Raw genomic sequence first — 18,030 nt, forward strand, 5'->3', positions numbered from 1 at the left:
CATCAAGCAGTGTTTTAACTGTAATGTTCATAGTCCATCTGTTCACAGCCAAGGAGAAAGACAAGAATGGGTTAATGCATGAACCAATTATCCTGCGTTGCCTCATTAAGTACCATCCATGTAGAACTTATCAAATGCTGATTGCATGGATGACAGAAATGGATGGTTTCCTTATAATTATCGTCACCTTATAAACCAGAACTATTATGACTCCGATATTTATGTCCAGCCAGGTACGCTAATTACAGTAAAGTTGTTGAGTTACACAGGTGTAGCTATTTCTAGTACCCAAAGAGACGGACACGATACAGTTCTGTGTGGACATCTTGTCACCAACTAATGCAAACACCATTCCAAGATATTTTAAACTTCTAGAGATGGATGGAGGCATTGGACCAACTTTTGGACCACTCCTAAGTCTACCTAGGGGGCTGTAGTGATTGAGAAGGAGGAGAATCATCTGGGAGATGGCAATTATTTACTTCCATGGAACTGTGTTCAAACAAAGGCAATCAATATGCATTTGTTCTGCTGAGACATTAAAAATTGTGCTTGTCCCGCGACACCGGCAGGACCACCTACTGACGTCAACGAGACCGCTCACTGACGTCAACTCGAATCCTGCAAGGGGGCTCAGAAAGTTCCCAGCTGTGCACAAGGGTTTCTAACTTATGGTTTTCCACAACTTCTAAAGTCCTTTCTCTTCATAAAAAATACAGAAATACTTTGATACATGGCATTGTTTCTTCTGTGTTTGATAGCCGTCCCCATATCCTCATCTAAAAGTTCTAAAGGGTAAAATCTTTTCCAAAGACCACCTGATGTCTCGTGTTCTACGTAAGTGACAATCATTCTTTACACAATGAAGCGAAACCTTTTCTAATTTATTTCTACATAAAAAAAATTCACATTTTTGTGTCTGGCATAAAAAAATGATTATTATATGGAAGCATTTCTGGTGGAACGCTCTCTCTCTCGCTCACACTCACTCCCATTGTCTTTCTCTCTCCCTCCCGGGGCCAGCAGCAGACGTTTACATTTTATGAGATTACGCGTCCATTTGTAAATGATCCCTGGACGGGGTTGCATTCTCCATCCGTGGCGCTCGCTGCATCAGATACTGTTCCTGAAGGGTTGCTCTCTATCGCCTTTTCCACACATATTTCTGGCTGCAGATCCAGCATTCCTTCTGCTCCCACCCCGGTTACCAGAGCCAGGTCCTCCACTCTGCGAAATCCACCGATCTTCTGCCGGTGTGCCGTGATGCTTTGTGCCAAGGTCCGGTTAATGCCAGGAAGGGTCATTAGCTCTTCCTCGGTGGCCTCGTTAATGTTCAGGCAGCTATGGGGGGAAATGGCAGCACCGGAGCTCTTTGGCTTCATCTTCTGCCCCCGGTTTCCCTTCCTGCAGCTGGCAGCGGCCCCCATCGTGGGTAGGATTTGAACCCTCGTCCCGATCTTCACACCAATCAGCGCAGACTAAGGAACTGGGGAGAGAAAGGCTGCTTTACGTGACGAGAGGAAAGGTTGACAGTAGCGTTTGTAGGATGCCTGCTGACCCCCCACCTAAACTGCTCCAGGGAGAGCTTAGCTGGCCCCGTATAATTTATAATTATAGTCTACTCACCTGTTGAACTATACATCATGCAGGGAGAGCTCAACCCTTCTAGCTGGGGATGTCGCCGCGGTTTGCCCTTTACATTCAGTGAATAGACTCCCTGTATGATTTTCACACGGACTGTGGCCCCTAGAGCTGTGGGGCCGCGCAGAACTGTGTGTGAGTCACGGGGACACTCCTCTCACCTGCGTTTTGAGAAACATCTCAGGAGAGTAAAGGTTTCCTAAGATTCAATGTCTAACAATGTGACCTTTTCACTGCTAGATAACAGTGCAGGTGGCTTATTAGTGGCAACTACAATCACATTTGGCTCCGTGCCACGAACAGCCTGGCCAGTCATTGCTCCGGCATGTCCTCCCAGAACGCACAGCAAGAAAGTGGCCAGTCATCTGGTCCAGATATGATAAAAAACATTCTACTTATCTTCACAACAATGTCATTCAAATCATCGGCACATTCACGGGGAGGAAGGAATGCTCAGAACTGCGGAGAATAACAACCCTTAGTCTGCGTAAACTATTAACAAGAACAAACAAAATGCGGACCCCTGCTAGTCACTGGTTGCCATGACCGTTCCATTTATATAACATGATATAAGACAAGCTATGAATACATGTATATTTAATGTAGTCTGATTTAAACCGCCTGCTACCCCGTGACGTCATTGTTTCTATAATCTGTATGCAGGGCCGGCCCAAGACATAATGCCGCCTGGGGCGAAGTTTAAAATGACCGGGAGCTTCTCTCGGTGAAATGATCATCTACCCCCACCAGAGGGCAGCAAGGCCCAAATATATTGTATTTAACTGTATGTCATGAAAATGTTGCCTCCTGCTGGTCACTGGTGCACATGACAGTTCCTTTAACAGTATTGTTAGAATTTTTTATACTTTGGCGCCGTCGTGTGGACATGCTATGTAATTACATATCAGCTTTAACCCCTTAACGACAATCCCCGTACATGTATGGGGTTGCCGTGCAACGGGTTAACGACAATGCCCGTACATGTACGGGCTGCCGTTAAATAGCTGCATCGCCGCGATCGCGGCGTTTTCGCCGCGATCGGCGGCTTTGCAGCATCCACGGAAGCCTACATGAAAAGGTATATCATGGGGCAGAGGAGCATATAGGAGGGTATAAAGCATATCTGGGAGGCAGAGTGGCATATAGGGGGCATAAGGCTTTTCTGGAGGCAGAGTGCCCCATGATATGCCATTTAACCCCCTTTATGCCACTCTGCCTCCAGAAATGCCTTATACCCCCCTATATGCCACTCTGTCCCATGATATGCCTTTTAACCCCCTATATGGCAGAGTGGCATATAGGGGGTTAGAAGGCATATCATGGGACAGAGTGGCATATAGGGGTATAAGGCATTTCTGGATGCAGAGTGACGTATAGGGGGTCAAAAGGCATATCTGGAGGTGGAGTGGCAAAAAGGGGGTTAAAAGGCATATCACGGGGCAGAGGGACATATAGGAGGGTTGAGGCATATCAGGGAGGCAGAATGGCATATGGGGGGTATAAGGCATTTCTGGAGGCAGAGTGGCATATAGGGGATTAAAAGGCATATTATGGGGCAGAGTGGCATATAGGAGGGTATGAAGCATATCAGGGAGGCAGAGTGGCATATAGGGGGGCATAAGGCTTTTCTGGAGGCAGAGTGCCCCATGATATGCCTTTTAACCCCCTTCATGCCACTCTGCCTCCAGGAATGCCTTATACCCACTATATGCCACTCTGTCCCATGATATGCCTTTTAACCCCCTATATGGCAGAGTGGCATATAGGGGGTTAGAAGGCATATCATGGGACAGAGTGGCATATAGGGGGTATAAGGCATTTCTGGAGGCAGAGTGGCATATAGGGGGTTAGAAGGCATATCAGGGGGCAGAGTGGCAAGCCTGGGGGCAGAGGTGCATAACTCGGGGGTAGGTTGTCAAATGAAAGGAAATAAAAACCAAACATGTCTCAATCATAGCTTTTATTAAATATAGACTATAAAAATAGTCTACATGAATTAATAAAGAAATAAAAGTTTCTTACCAGAATATCGTGAAGAATAATGTGATCAGTGTTTTGTTCCACTGAATAAAATGGAACTCTTTCATCTAAAAATGTTCGCAGTAGTAAATGTTTTGATCCCATTATGTGTAATGTATTTCATTTATTAGGGCCTTTTAACACTTTTGCTTTCTGGCATTTTAATACAAATAATGAGATAAAAAGAATGGCACATAGTGTGACTCGGGTGTGTATAAGGGGTGCGTGTGGGTATAAGAGCTACACCGTGAGATAAACTATATGGGGCTGGTCTCCAAATTTTTCCAGGGCTGCTTTTCAGTCCCAGTCCGGCCCTGGTAATAACCTCCCCAGTGCTGTATACAGTAATAACCCCGCCAGTGCTGTATACAGTAATAACCCCGCCAGTGCTGTATGCAGTAATAACCCCTAGCGCTGTATACAGTAATAACCCCCCAGCGCTGTATACAGTAATAACCCCCAGCGCTGTATACAGTAATAACCCCCAGTGCTGTATACAGTAATAACCCCTAGCGCTGTATACAGTAATAACCCCCCCCCCCAGTGCTGTATACAACAGGCCTCCCCACTGCCTTTCATTCGGCTAATGATGAGACTTTTAAGGTTCTATAAAAGCTAAAGAGCTAGCAATCGGTTACGTCTGGAGTAGAACACCTTGTTGCTGCATCAATCCAGTAATTACCCCAATGCCCCCCGTCTGCACTCGTTATTGGAAGACCCCCTTTCTTCGAAAACAAGAGTCTCTTTGCCTACTAAGCATTCGGCTATCTAGTTAGAACCTGTCTTTGGCCATTAATTGCCAGAACTGTTAGCCCTGAGCATTAAGGTCATCAGAAAATGTAATTCTAAAGGGCCAGAGGCTTAGATGTAAAGTAAAGAGATTTTAGTTTAGTGACAGGGTAGTAGATGAGTGGAACAGCCTAACAGCGGACATTGTAGAGGATAATACAGTGAGTGATCTGCTGGCAGGTTCCATGTTTTTTATGTTTGCTGTAAAGTAGGGTTTTTTAGTAAACGGTCGGACGGAGCAGGTAGAGAGTTCTGTAGGGTTGGTCCTGGTGATGGAAGGATCTGGTGAGAGTTTATTGTTGAGTCTTACAGATAATATAAGACAGAATCTTTTGTTTAATGCAACGCAACAGTTTTATTTTTAACATACTAACTTATTCTAACTTATTCTAACTTATTCTAACTTATTCTAACTTATTCTAACTTATTCTACAAAAAACAACAAATACGATGACTTAATCATCCACACGCATGCCCTTCTTCATAATCCTCCTCTTCCAGAATGACAGGAGTCTGCCCAGGAGTCCAGGTGTTTTTTGGCTTGATCTGATCTTGGGTCTCCATTTGCAGGGAAAGCACCCATGTTTGCCAGCCTCCTCTTCTTCCTCATCCTCCTTCTCCTCCTCATTCTCCTTCTTCTCCTTTTCCTCCTCCTCATCCTCCCTCTCCTTCTCCGCCTCCTCCTCTCCCTCTTCCTCCTCATCCTCCTTTTTCTCATCATCCTCCTTGTCTGCATCATCATCAGAAATGATGCTTATATTATATAACCCATATTCTGGGTGAGGAGTAGGGAGGTTGTTGTCCTCCTCCGACTCTTCCTCCTCCTCCTCCTCTTTGTCATCTGGCATTAAGATGAAAACGTCCTCATTTAAGCCAAATGGGTGAGGAGTAGGGAGGTTATTGTCCTCCTCAGACTCTTCCTCCTCCTCGCCCTCCTCCTCGGTGTCATCTGCCATTGGGATGTAAGAGTCCTCCTCATTAAAGCCAAATGGGCTAGGAGTCGGGAAGTTATTGTCCTCCACCGACTCTTCCTCCTCCTCGTGCTCCTCCTCTGTATCATCTGGCATTAGGATGTAACAGTCCTCCTCATTAAAGCCAAATGGGTTAGGAGTTGGGAGGTTATTGTCCGCCACCGACTCTTCCTCCTCCTCGTCCTCCTCCTCTTCTTCCTCCTCTTCCTCCTCCTCTTCTTCCTCCTCTGTGTCATCTGGCATTATGATGTAACAGTCCTCCTCATTAAAGCCAAATGGGTTAGGAGTCGGGAGGTTATGGTCCTCCACCGATTCTTCCTCGTCCTCCTCTTCGTCCTCCTCCTCGTCCTCCTCCTCTGTGTCGTCTGGCATTATGATGTAACAGTCCTCCTCCTCAAAGCCAAATGGGTTAGGAGTCGGGAGGTTATTGTTCTCCACGGATTCTACCTCCTCATCCTCTTCCTCGTCTTCCTCCTCTGTATCATCTGGCATTATGATGTAGCAGTCCTCCTCCTCAAAGCCAAATGGGTTAGGAGTCGGGAGGTTATTGTCCTCCACCGACTCTTCCTCCCCCTCGTCCTCCTCCTCCTCTGTGTCATCTGGCATAAAGATGTAACAGTCCTCCTCATTTAAGCCAAATGGGTTAGGTGTTGGGACGTTATTGGCCTGCGAATAGAAAGAAAGTAAATCATATTTTTCTTAAAATGATCATGAATTCTAAATATGAAATTAAATTTATAAAATTAAATCATTATTAAATTATTTAAAAAGAACCTAAGAACTGACCATATGGGCCCAGGGAGTCTCTGTTTCCTCTTCCATGGCAGGAGGTGCGGGGTCATATCCAGTATTATCCTCCTCCTCCTCTTCATCACCGGCGATGGTAATGATGGAAAGACCATCTCTGGTTATGGTTGTGATGGAAATGCCAAAGACATTAACGGTAAGGATGGAAACACCGTAGTATGAAATGTTCATGACTGAAAGGCCATCGTCCGTATAGGTGGTGATGAAAATGCCACCTTCAGTGATGGTAAGGACAGAAAGGCCTTCCTCATTAACACCAAACTGTGGAGGTGTTGTGAAATAGTTTTCCTGCAAATAGGAAGAACATAAAACATATTTTTCTTCACATTTTGAAATCGTCATAGAAATAATCTTTGTGTAGAAATGAAATCTGGCCCAAACCATTCATACCTCATCGTATCTCTCATCCATGGTTAATCTCCTGAAGAACTCGCTAAGAGCAATGGTACCAAAGCTAGATCTGTAGAACACTCCTGACCACCTGCTGCTCTACTGATGGAAAGCTTTGTCTGATTTGAGCTTACATGGGTATCAACAATGACATCACAAAGATTCTATGACATAATAGTAGGAGCTTGGTGTTGTGAGCAGGGCTTAGTTACTAGATACCAGCAGGATATTTTCTGAATGTTTTAATAATAGAATCAGACTAATTGGACTTGGAAGAGCAAACATTTTTTGGTTGTATATGAAATAAATAACTAATAACAAAGTAACGATTTGCATTCATTGCCTGTATTAAACAGAACAATTTATAAAGATGTTTTATATAGGAGATAGTAAAAGTAATTGCTTTCTTTATTATATGCTTTGGCTGGTGTGGGTTGGAACATTTACCCCCATATATATTTACAAACATTTGTGTATTTACCCATACGGTGAACCTATGGATGGTAGTAGATACATGGAACAGCCGAAGGGGTAGAGAGGTATGCCAGTGAAAAGGATTGGTTTGCCGCGAAGGTGAGATTCAAACCTTTAGCCATGGCTGGTAATCTGAGTGATCCGATAGATAAGTGGACACTCATTTTGTTACATCAGAGGGACCGGAATATATATATATACTGTATATGTATGTATATTTATGTTTTTTTCAGTGGTATGATTTAATAGTGGGAATTATTAATCCCCCCCCACCAGTTTTGACTGTGGTATCTAATGTGCCCCCCTATATATTGTTCCTACAGTGCCCCCCAGCTATGGTTGTTTAGTGGAAATGGCTAATATGCAGCTGTCTGCGAACATTATATATAATGGGGCAAAAACCACAACTGGGTAAAACATTGTTTTAATCTGATACCAGTCATAAATGATATTATATAATAATATTAATAATAATAATGTTGTTAATAATAATAATAATAATAATAATAATAATTGAAAGCTCTGTTAGTGATGAAGATAGTTCATTGATTAGATGGTTGGGAATCTTAGGATATTCTTAGCTGAAGTCTTTTCCAAAAAAACATACAGAACATGGGAAATCCGGTGAATTAATATATGACAAAAGCAGGTCAATTGTTCTTTATCTTATTTATTTACATATATATATATATATACTTTGTAATAATTGATGAATAGCACACATCCTGGATAATTAAAAGACCCTTAAGATAAACCCCCAGCGCTGTATACAGTAATAACCTCCCCAGTGCTGTATACAGAAATAACCCCGCCAGTTCTGTATACAGTAATAACCCCGCCAGTGCTGTATGCAGTAATAACCCCGCCAGTGCTGTATGCAGTAATAACCCCGCCAGTGCTGTATGCAGTAATAACCCCTAGCGATGTATACAATAATAACCCCCCAGTGCTGTATACAGTAATAACCCCCAGCGCTGTATATAGTAATAACCCCCAGTGCTGTATACAGTAATAACCCCTAGCGCTGTATACAGTAATAACCCCCCCCCCCAGTGCTGTATACAACAGGCCTCCCTACTGCCTTTCATTCGGCTAATGATGAGACTTTTAAGGTTCTATAAAAGCTAAAGAGCTAGCAATCGGTTACGGCTGGAGTAGAACACCTTGTTGCTGCATCAATCCAGTAATTACCCCAATGCCCCCCGTCTGCACTCGTTATTGGAAGACCCCCTTTCTTCGAAAACAAGAGTCTCTTTGCCTACTAAGCATTCGGCTATCTAGTTAGAACCTGTCTTTGGCCATTAATTGCCAGAACTGTTAGCCCTGAGCATTAAGGTCATCAGAAAATGTAATTCTAAAGGGCCAGAGGCTTAGATGTAAAGTAAAGAGATTTTAGTTTAGTGACAGGGTAGTAGATGAGTGGAACAGCCTAACAGCGGACATTGTAGAGGATAATACAGTGAGTGATCTGCTGGCAGGTTCCATGTTTTTTATGTTTGCTGTAAAGTAGGGTTTTTTAGTAAACGGTCGGACGGAGCAGGTAGAGAGTTCTGTAGGGTTGGTCCTGGTGATGGAAGGATCTGGTGAGAGTTTATTGTTGAGTCTTACAGATAATATAAGACAGAATCTTTTGTTTAATGCAACGCAACAGTTTTATTTTTAACATACTAACTTATTCTAACTTATTCTAACTTATTCTAACTTATTCTACAAACAACAACAAATGCGATGACTTAATCATCCACACGCATGCCCTTCTTCATAATCCTCCTCTTCCATAATGACAGGAGTCTGCCCAGGAGTCCAGGTGTTTTTTGGCTTGATCTGATCTTGGGTCTCCATTTGCAGGGAAAGCACCCATGTTTGCCAGCCTCCTCTTCTTCCTCATCCTCCTTCTCCTCCTCATTCTCCTTCTTCTCCTTTTCCTCCTCCTCATCCTCCCTCTCCTTCTCCGCCTCCTCCTCTCCCTCTTCCTCCTCATCCTCCTTTTTCTCATCATCCTCCTTGTCTGCATCATCATCAGAAATGATGCTTATATTATATAACCCGTATTCTGGGTGAGAAGTAGGGAGGTTGTTGTCCTCCTCCGACTCTTCCTCCTCCTCCCTCTCTTTGTCATCTGGCATTAAGATGAAAACGTCCTCATTTAAGCCAAATGGGTGAGGAGTAGGGAGGTTATTGTCCTCCTCAGACTCTTCCTCCTCCTCGTCCTCCTCCTCGGTGTCATCTGCCATTGGGATGTAAGAGTCCTCCTCATTAAAGCCAAATGGGCTAGGAGTCGGGAAGTTATTGTCCTCCACCGACTCGTCCTCCTCCTCGTCCTCCTCCTCGTCCTCCTCCTCTGTATCATCTGGCATTAGGATGTAACAGTCCTCCTCATTAAAGCCAAATGGGTTAGGAGTTGGGAGGTTATTGTCTGCCACCGAGTCTTCCTCCTCCTCGTCCTCCTCCTCTTCTTCCTCCTCTGTGTCATCTGGCATTATGATGTAACAGTCCTCCTCATTAAAGCCAAATGGGTTAGGAGTCGGGAGGTTATGGTCCTCCACCGATTCTTCCTCATCCTCCTCCTCGTCCTCCTCCTCGTCTTCCTCCTCTGTGTCATCTGGCATTATGATGTAACAGTCCTCCTCCTCAAAGCCAAATGGGTTAGGAGTCGGGAGGTTATTGTTCTCCACGGATTCTACCTCCTCATCCTCATCCTCCTCCTCGTCTTCCTCCTCTGTGTCATCTGGCATTATGATGTAACAGTCCTCCTCCTCAAAGCCAAATGGGTTAGGAGTCGGGAGGTAATTGTCCTCCACCGACTCTTCCTCCTCCTCGTCCTCCTCGTCCTCCTCCTCTGTATCATCTGGCATTATGATGTAGCAGTCCTCCTCCTCAAAGCCAAATGGGTTAGGAGTCGGGAGGTAATTGTCCTCCACCGACTCTTCCTCCTCATCCTCCTCCTCGTCTTCCTCCTCTGTGTCATCTGGCATAAAGATGTAACAGTCCTCCTCATTTAAGCCAAATGGGTTAGGAGTTGGGAGGTTATTGGCCTGCGCGGGGTCATATCCATTATTATCCTGCTCCTCCTCTTCATCACCGGCGATGGTAATGATGGAAAGGCCATCTCTGGTAATGGTTGTGATGGAAATGCCAAAGACATTAACGGTAAGGATGGAAACACCGTAGTATGAAATGTTCATGACTGAAAGGCCATCGTCCATATAGGTGGTGATGAAAATGCCACCTTCAGTGATGGTAAGGACAGAAAGGCCTTCCTCATTAACACCAAATTGTGGAGGTGTTGTGAAATAGTTTTCCTGCAAATAGGAAGAACATAAAACATATTTTTCTTCACATTTTGATATCGTCATAGAAATAAGCTTTGTGTAGAAATGAAATCTGGCCCAAACCATTCATACCTCATCGTATCTCTCATCCATGGTTAATCTCCTGAAGAACTCGCTAAGAGCAATGGTACCAAAGCTAGATCTGTAGAACACTCCTGACCACCTGCTGCTCTACTGATGGAAAGCTTTGTCTGATTTGAGCTTACATGGGTATCAACAATGACATCACAAAGATTCTATGACATAATAGTAGGAGCTTGGTGTTGTGAGCAGGGCTTAGTTACTAGATACCAGCAGGATATTTTCTGAATGTTTTAATAATAGAATCAGACTAATTGGACTTGGAAGAGCAAACATTTTTTGGTTGTATATGAAATAAATAACTAATAACAAAGTAACGATTTGCATTCATTGCCTGTATTAAACAGAACAATTTATAAAGATGTTTTATATAGGAGACAGTAAAAGTAATTGCTTTCTTTATTATATGCTTTGGCTGGTGTGGGTTGGAACATTTACCCCCCATATATATTTACAAACATTTGTGTATTTACCCATACGGTGAACCTATGGATGGTAGTAGATACATGGAACAGCCGAAGGGGTAGAGGTATGCCAGTGAAAAGGATTGGTTTGCCGCGAAGGTGAGATTCAAACCTTTAGCCATGGCTGGTAATCTGAGTGATCCGATAGATAAGTGGACACTCATTTTGTTACATCAGAGGGACCGGAATATATATATATATACTGTATATGTATGTATATTTATGTTTTTTTCAGTGGTATGATTTAATAGTGGGAATTATTAATCCCCCCCCCCCCCAGTTTTGACTGTGGTATCTAATGTGCCCCCCTATATATTGTTCCTACAGTGCCCCCCAGCTATGGTTGTTTAGTGGAAATGGCTAATATGCAGCTGTCTGCGAACATTATATATAATGGGGCAAAAACCACAACTGGGTAAAACATTGTTTTAATCTGATACCAGTCATAAATGATATTATATAATAATATTAATAATAATAATGTTGTTAATAATAATAATAATAATAATAATAATAATAATAATTGAAAGCTCTGTTAGTGATGAAGATGGTTTATTGATTAGATGGTTGGGAATCTTAGGATATTCTTAGCTGAAGTCTTTTCCAAAAAAACATACAGAACATGGGAAATACGGTGAATTAATATATGACAAAAGCAGGTCAATTGTTCTTTATCTTATTTATTTACATATATATATACTTTGTAATAATTGATGAATAGCACACATCCTGGATAATTAAAAGACCCTTAAGATAAACCCCCAGCGCTGTATACAGTAATAACCTCCCCAGTGCTGTATACAGAAATAACCCCGCCAGTTCTGTATACAGTAATAACCCCGCCAGTGCTGTATGCAGTAATAACCCCGCCAGTGCTGTATGCAGTAATAACCCCGCCAGTGCTGTATGCAGTAATAACCCCGCCAGTGCTGTATGCAGTAATAACCCCTAGCGATGTATACAATAATAACCCCCCAGTGCTGTATACAGTAATAACCCCCAGCGCTGTATATAGTAATAACCCCCAGTGCTGTATACAGTAATAACCCCTAGCGCTGTATACAGTAATAACCCCCCCCCCCAGTGCTGTATACAACAGGCCTCCCTACTGCCTTTCATTCGGCTAATGATGAGACTTTTAAGGTTCTATAAAAGCTAAAGAGCTAGCAATCGGTTACGGCTGGAGTAGAACACCTTGTTGCTGCATCAATCCAGTAATTACCCTAATGCCCCCCGTCTGCACTCGTTATTGGAAGACCCCCTTTCTTCGAAAACAAGAGTCTCTTTGCCTACTAAGCATTCGGCTATCTAGTTAGAACCAGTCTTTGGCCATTAATTGCCAGAACTGTTAGCCCTGAGCATTAAGGTCATCAGAAAATGTAATTCTAAAGGGCCAGAGGCTTAGATGTAAAGTAAAGAGATTTTATTTTAGTGACAGGGTAGCAGATGAGTGGAACAGCCTAACAGCGGACATTGTAGAGGATAATACAGTGAGTGATCTGCTGGCAGTTTCCATGTTTTTTATGTTTGCTGTAAAGTAGGGTTTTTTAGTAAACGGTCGGACGGAGCAGGTAGAGAGTTCTGTAGGGTTGGTCCTGGTGATGGAAGGATCTGGTGAGAGTTTATTGTTGAGTCTTACAGATAATATAAGACAGAATCTTTTGTTTAATGCAACGCAACAGTTTTATTTTTAACATACTAACTTATTCTAACTTATTCTAACTTATTCTAACTTATTCTACAAACAACAACAAATGCGATGACTTAATCATCCACACACATGCCCTTCTTCATAATCCTCCTCTTCCATAATGACAGGAGTCTGCCCAGGAGTCCAGGTGTTTTTTGGCTTGATCTGATCTTGGGTCTCCATTTGCAGGGAAAGCACCCATGCTTGCCAGCCTCCTCTTCTTCCTCATCCTCCTTCTCCTCCTCATTCTCCTTCTTCTCCTTTTCCTCCTCCTCATCCTCCCTCTCCTTCTCCGCCTCCTCCTCTCCCTCTTCCTCCTCATCCTCCTTTTTCTCATCATCCTCCTTGTCTGCATCATCATCAGAAATGATGCTTATATTATATAACCCGTATTCTGGGTGAGAAGTAGGGAGGTTGTTGTCCTCCTCCGACTCTTCCTCCTCCTCCCTCTCTTTGTCATCTGGCATTAAGATGAAAACGTCCTCATTTAAGCCAAATGGGTGAGGAGTAGGGAGGTTATTGTCCTCCTCAGACTCTTCCTCCTCCTCGTCCTCCTCCTCGGTGTCATCTGCCATTGGGATGTAAGAGTCCTCCTCATTAAAGCCAAATGGGCTAGGAGTCGGGAAGTTATTGTCCTCCACCGACTCGTCCTCCTCCTCGTCCTCCTCCTCTGTATCATCTGGCATTAGGATGTAACAGTCCTCCTCATTAAAGCCAAATGGGTTAGGAGTTGGGAGGTTATTGTCCGCCACCGACTCTTCCCCCTTCTCGTCCTCCTCCTCGGTGTCATCTGCCATTAGGATGTAAGAGTCCTCCTCATTAAAGCCAAATGGGCTAGGAGTCGGGAAGTTATTGTCCTCCACCGACTCGTCCTCCTCCTCGTCCTCCTCCTCGTCCTCCTCCTCTGTATCATCTGGCATTAGGATGTAACAGTCCTCCTCATTAAAGCCAAATGGGTTAGGAGTTGGGAGGTTATTGTCCGCCACCGAGTCTTCCTCCTCCTCGTCCTCCTCCTCTTCTTCCTCCTCTGTGTCATCTGGCATTATGATGTAACAGTCCTCCTCATTAAAGCCAAATGGGTTAGGAGTCGGGAGGTTATGGTCCTCCACCGATTCTTCCTCATCCTCCTCCTCGTCCTCCTCCTCGTCTTCCTCCTCTGTGTCATCTGGCATTATGATGTAACAGTCCTCCTCCTCAAAGCCAAATGGGTTAGGAGTCGGGAGGTTATTGTTCTCCACGGATTCTACCTCCTCATCCTCATCCTCCTCCTCGTCTTCCTCCTCTGTGTCATCTGGCATTATGATGTAACAGTCCTCCTCCTCAAAGCCAAATGGGTTAGGAGTCGGGAGGTAATTGTCCTCCACCGACTCTTCCTCCTCCTCGTCCTCCTCGTCCTCCTCCTCTGTATCATCTGGCATTATGATGTAGCAGTCCTCCTCCTCAAAGCCAAATGGGTTAGGAGTCGGGAGGTAATTGTCCTCCACCGACTCTTCCTCCTCATCCTCCTCCTCGTCTTCCTCCTCTGTGTCATCTGGCATAAAGATGTAACAGTCCTCCTCATTTAAGCCAAATGGGTTAGGAGTTGGGAGGTTATTGGCCTGCGCGGGGTCATATCCATTATTATCCTGCTCCTCCTCTTCATCACCGGCGATGGTAATGATGGAAAGGCCATCTCTGGTAATGGTTGTGATGGAAATGCCAAAGACATTAACGGTAAGGATGGAAACACCGTAGTATGAAATGTTCATGACTGAAAGGCCATCGTCCATATAGGTGGTGATGAAAATGCCACCTTCAGTGATGGTAAGGACAGAAAGGCCTTCCTCATTAACACCAAATTGTGGAGGTGTTGTGAAATAGTTTTCCTGCAAATAGGAAGAACATAAAACATATTTTTCTTCACATTTTGATATCGTCATAGAAATAATCTTTGTGTAGAAATGAAATCTGGCCCAAACCATTCATACCTCATCGTATCTCTCATCCATGGTTAATCTCCTGAAGAACTCGCTAAGAGCAATGGTACCAAAGCTAGATCTGTAGAACACTCCTGACCACCTGCTGCTCTACTGATGGAAAGCTTTGTCTGATTTGAGCTTACATGGGTATCAACAATGACATCACAAAGATTCTATGACATAATAGTAGGAGCTTGGTGTTGTGAGCAGGGCTTAGTTACTAGATACCAGCAGGATATTTTCTGAATGTTTTAATAATAGAATCAGACTAATTGGACTTGGAAGAGCAAACATTTTTTGGTTGTATATGAAATAAATAACTAATAACAAAGTAACGATTTGCATTCATTGCCTGTATTAAACAGAACAATTTATAAAGATGTTTTATATAGGAGACAGTAAAAGTAATTGCTTTCTTTATTATATGCTTTGGCTGGTGTGGGTTGGAACATTTACCCCCCATATATATTTACAAACATTTGTGTATTTACCCATACGGTGAACCTATGGATGGTAGTAGATACATGGAACAGCCGAAGGGGTAGAGGTATGCCAGTGAAAAGGATTGGTTTGCCGCGAAGGTGAGATTCAAACCTTTAGCCATGGCTGGTAATCTGAGTGATCCGATAGATAAGTGGACACTCATTTTGTTACATCAGAGGGACTGGAATATATATATATACTGTATATGTATGTATATTTATGTTTTTTTCAGTGGTATGATTTAATAGTGGGAATTATTAATCCCCCCCCCCAGTTTTGACTGTGGTATCTAATGTGCCCCCCTATATATTGTTCCTACAGTGCCCCCCAGCTATGGTTGTTTAGTGGAAATGGCTAATATGCAGCTGTCTGCGAACATTATATATAATGGGGCAAAAACCACAACTGGGTAAAACATTGTTTTAATCTGATACCAGTCATAAATGATATTATATAATAATATTAATAATAATAATGTTGTTAATAATAATAATAATTGAAAGCTCTGTTAGTGATGAAGATGGTTCATTGATTAGATGGTTGGGAATCTTAGGATATTCTTAGCTGAAGTCTTTTCCAAAAAAACATACAGAACATGGGAAATACGGTGAATTAATATATGACAAAAGCAGGTCAATTGTTCTTTATCTTATTTATTTACATATATATATACTTTGTAATAATTGATGAATAGCACACATCCTGGATAATTAAAAGACCCTTAAGATAAACCCCCAGCGCTGTATACAGTAATAACCTCCCCAGTGCTGTATACAGAAATAACCCCGCCAGTTCTGTATACAGTAATAACCCCGCCAGTGCTGTATACAGTAATAACCCCGCCAGTGCTGTATGCAGTAATAACCCCGCCAGTGCTGTATGCAGTAATAACCCCTAGCGATGTATACAATAATAACCCCCCAGTGCTGTATACAGTAATAACCCCCAGCGCTGTATATAGTAATAACCCCCAGTGCTGTATACAGTAATAACCCCTAGCGCTGTATACAGTAATAACCCCCCCCCCCAGTGCTGTATACAACAGGCCTCCCTACTGCCTTTCATTCGGCTAATGATGAGACTTTTAAGGTTCTATAAAAGCTAAAGAGCTAGCAATCGGTTACGGCTGGAGTAGAACACCTTGTTGCTGCATCAATCCAGTAATTACCCCAATGCCCCCCGTCTGCACTCGTTATTGGAAGACCCCCTTTCTTCGAAAACAAGAGTCTCTTTGCCTACTAAGCATTCGGCTATCTAGTTAGAACCTGTCTTTGGCCATTAATTGCCAGAACTGTTAGCCCTGAGCATTAAGGTCATCAGAAAATGTAATTCTAAAGGGCCAGAGGCTTAGATGTAAAGTAAAGAGATTTTAGTTTAGTGACAGGGTAGTAGATGAGTGGAACAGCCTAACAGCGGACATTGTAGAGGATAATACAGTGAGTGATCTGCTGGCAGGTTCCATGTTTTTTATGTTTGCTGTAAAGTAGGGTTTTTTAGTAAACGGTCGGACGGAGCAGGTAGAGAGTTCTGTAGGGTTGGTCCTGGTGATGGAAGGATCTGGTGAGAGTTTATTGTTGAGTCTTACAGATAATATAAGACAGAATCTTTTGTTTAATGCAACGCAACAGTTTTATTTTTAACATACTAACTTATTCTAACTTATTCTAACTTATTCTAACTTATTCTACAAACAACAACAAATGCGATGACTTAATCATCCACACGCATGCCCTTCTTCATAATCCTCCTCTTCCATAATGACAGGAGTCTGCCCAGGAGTCCAGGTGTTTTTTGGCTTGATCTGATCTTGGGTCTCCATTTGCAGGGAAAGCACCCATGTTTGCCAGCCTCCTCTTCTTCCTCATCCTCCTTCTCCTCCTCATTCTCCTTCTTCTCCTTTTCCTCCTCCTCATCCTCCCTCTCCTTCTCCGCCTCCTCCTCTCCCTCTTCCTCCTCATCCTCCTTTTTCTCATCATCCTCCTTGTCTGCATCATCATCAGAAATGATGCTTATATTATATAACCCGTATTCTGGGTGAGAAGTAGGGAGGTTGTTGTCCTCCTCCGACTCTTCCTCCTCCTCCCTCTCTTTGTCATCTGGCATTAAGATGAAAACGTCCTCATTTAAGCCAAATGGGTGAGGAGTAGGGAGGTTATTATCCTCCTCAGACTCTTCCTCCTCCTCGTCCTCCTCCTCGGTGTCATCTGCCATTGGGATGTAAGAGTCCTCCTCATTAAAGCCAAATGGGCTAGGAGTCGGGAAGTTATTGTCCTCCACCGACTCGTCCTCCTCCTCGTCCTCCTCCTCTGTATCATCTGGCATTAGGATATAACAGTCCTCCTCATTAAAGCCAAATGGGTTAGGAGTTGGGAGGTTATTGTCCGCCACCGACTCTTCCCCCTTCTCATCCTCCTCCTCGGTGTCATCTGCCATTAGGATGTAAGAGTCCTCCTCATTAAAGCCAAATGGGCTAGGAGTCGGGAAGTTATTGTCCTCCACCGACTCGTCCTCCTCCTCGTCCTCCTTCTCTGTATCATCTGGCATTAGGATGTAACAGTCCTCCTCATTAAAGCCAAATGGGTTAGGAGTTGGGAGGTTATTGTCCGCCACCGAGTCTTCCTCCTCCTCGTCCTCCTCCTCTTCTTCCTCCTCTGTGTCATCTGGCATTATGATGTAACAGTCCTCCTCCTCAAAGCCAAATGGGTTAGGAGTCGGGAGGTTATGGTCCTCCACCGATTCTTCCTCATCCTCCTCCTCGTCCTCCTCCTCGTCTTCCTCCTCTGTGTCATCTGGCATTATGATGTAACAGTCCTCCTCCTCAAAGCCAAATGGGTTAGGAGTCGGGAGGTTATTGTTCTCCACGGATTCTACCTCCTCATCCTCATCCTCCTCCTCGTCTTCCTCCTCTGTGTCATCTGGCATTATGATGTA

The 18,030-nt window shown here is 43.6% G+C and overlaps 1 protein-coding gene across 1 annotated transcript; it reads right to left on the bottom strand.

Moving 5' to 3' along the window:
- Positions 1-697: 697 nt before the first annotated feature.
- LOC128470182 (endonuclease/exonuclease/phosphatase family domain-containing protein 1-like) lies at positions 698-1,717 on the bottom strand. The gene is made up of 2 exons (XM_053452023.1): positions 1,627-1,717; positions 698-1,486 (listed from the first exon to the last, which is right to left on the bottom strand). Exon 2 carries the CDS (start codon positions 1,425-1,427, stop codon positions 1,041-1,043), a length of 387 nt encoding a protein of 128 aa, XP_053307998.1. The 5' UTR covers positions 1,428-1,486; positions 1,627-1,717; the 3' UTR covers positions 698-1,040.
- Positions 1,718-18,030: the final 16,313 nt, after the last annotated feature.

This window comes from Spea bombifrons, chromosome 12 (genome assembly GCF_027358695.1).
Source record: "Spea bombifrons isolate aSpeBom1 chromosome 12, aSpeBom1.2.pri, whole genome shotgun sequence".
Classification (NCBI taxonomy): Eukaryota; Metazoa; Chordata; class Amphibia; order Anura; family Pelobatidae; genus Spea; species Spea bombifrons.